General features: G+C 43.7%; 1 protein-coding gene across 1 annotated transcript; it reads right to left on the bottom strand.

The window, feature by feature from the left end:
* Positions 1-39: 39 nt before the first annotated feature.
* LOC121966282 (fer-1-like protein 4) lies at positions 40-1,235 on the bottom strand (the record flags this gene model as incomplete). The annotated part of the gene is made up of 2 exons (XM_042516386.1): positions 40-140; positions 934-1,235. Coding segments are annotated over 2 exons (403 nt in total), but the record flags the coding sequence as incomplete, so codon positions are not given.
* Between the last annotated feature and the right edge of the window lie 302 nt (positions 1,236-1,537).

Below are 1,537 nucleotides of genomic sequence, written 5' to 3'. Positions count from 1 at the left end.
GTGTGTGTGTGTGTGTGTGTGTGTGTGTGTGCGTCGTACTTTGGTTTGTCCAGAGGCTCCGGCTCCTTGCGGGCTCGTCCAACAGGGTTAGCCTCCGCCTGCTCCAACGTCACCAGCTGTAGCTCTGCCTCCACCTTCCCCTTCACACACACACACACACACACACACACACACACACACACACACACACACACACACACACACACAGAGTTTCAGTGTTACTTTAAATGTCAATTGAAGTATTTAAATTAAAATATAAAACAGAATCAGCATTTAATAAAAAGTACTGTAAATAACAACAGCATCACAGCTAGTTTTGCAATTTTCAAAACACCTATGACATCATTTCATAGCATGTAACTTTTTAGAAAAGCCGCCATGAAATAAGGATTTCAGACTGCAACAATCACAAAAACAGTCCATGAAATCCTGGATGGACTGATAAGTAGGAAACAGCTCAGGCACCACCGTGATGAAAGCAAGAAAAAGTTTGGTGAATAAAGTACGGTGTTCAGGAGAAGAGCAGCATGTTTTCGTTTTGATCGACCTGCCTCAAAGTTAAGAAACTGTCGTATCAAAAGGCGATTAGGAAAATGAGGGATTATCTTCTTTCAGCTGCTGGACAACTTGTTTGATAACTAAAAAAAAGTAATATAATAAAAAACAAATAACCACTGTAACCCCATCTCACATAAACGTGAACACAGAAACAAGAGGAGTCGAAAAAATAAAAATAGCAGAAATTACTGAACCAACAAAGAGGGAAGTAAATGTGGTTTTTAGCTTCATTTTGGAGTTGCTGTTAAAAAATAAATCTGTGGAATAATAATTTTTACATGGTAAAACAGATGTCACTCTGTCAGATCTGTAGTAACTGTCTCTTGTCTCTGTCGGACAGTATTAGCATTATTAGTATAATGAGGGTTTTTGTACCATGAGCAGGTAAGTGTTGCCGAGGCTGTCGGTATACTCGATGTCCTCCTTTTTCATCTTGCTCCTCTTGTCCTTTTTCTTCTTCTTCTTCTTCCCCTTCTTCTTGGCCTCCTCCTTCTCCTTCTCCTCCTTCTCGAAGTCCTCGGCAGTCTTCAGGCGGGTCAGCGGCCACCAGCCCTTCATCTTCTTGGCGCGGAAGATGGAGAATCGAGGGCTGGCCCGATCCTTCGCCATGTCAATCGTGCACTTGGTGGATGACTTCGCAGCTCGCACCATGTCGTTGAGACGTAACTCTATGGAGCCTGGAGGAGGGGGAGTGAAACAAAGGTGATGAGGAAGAGGATGTTAGGATAGGACATTTTGGGATTCTCTGGGCACTCTTGAGACTGTTGTATCCCATGATGCACCCTGGGAGGAAAGAGTGGGTGAGGAGTTCAATCGCTGTGAAGGTGTTGTACATAAAAGCAACATTGCAGATTAAAGCCCAGTTCAGACGAGCAATTTATAGCAATTTGCAGCAATTTGCAGCAAGTTGCAGTTGCAGCACTCCAGCCGTCTGACGTTGTCGTCTGTGAGTGAGCTCGTCTGGGTTTCTCACACATTC

The sequence above is a fragment of the Plectropomus leopardus genome, unplaced genomic scaffold (assembly GCF_008729295.1).
Source record: "Plectropomus leopardus isolate mb unplaced genomic scaffold, YSFRI_Pleo_2.0 unplaced_scaffold23850, whole genome shotgun sequence".
Lineage (NCBI taxonomy): Eukaryota > Metazoa > Chordata > Actinopteri > Perciformes > Serranidae > Plectropomus > Plectropomus leopardus.
The sequence above is the reverse complement of the archived record's forward strand: the minus strand, read 5'-3'. Positions and strand labels throughout refer to the sequence as shown.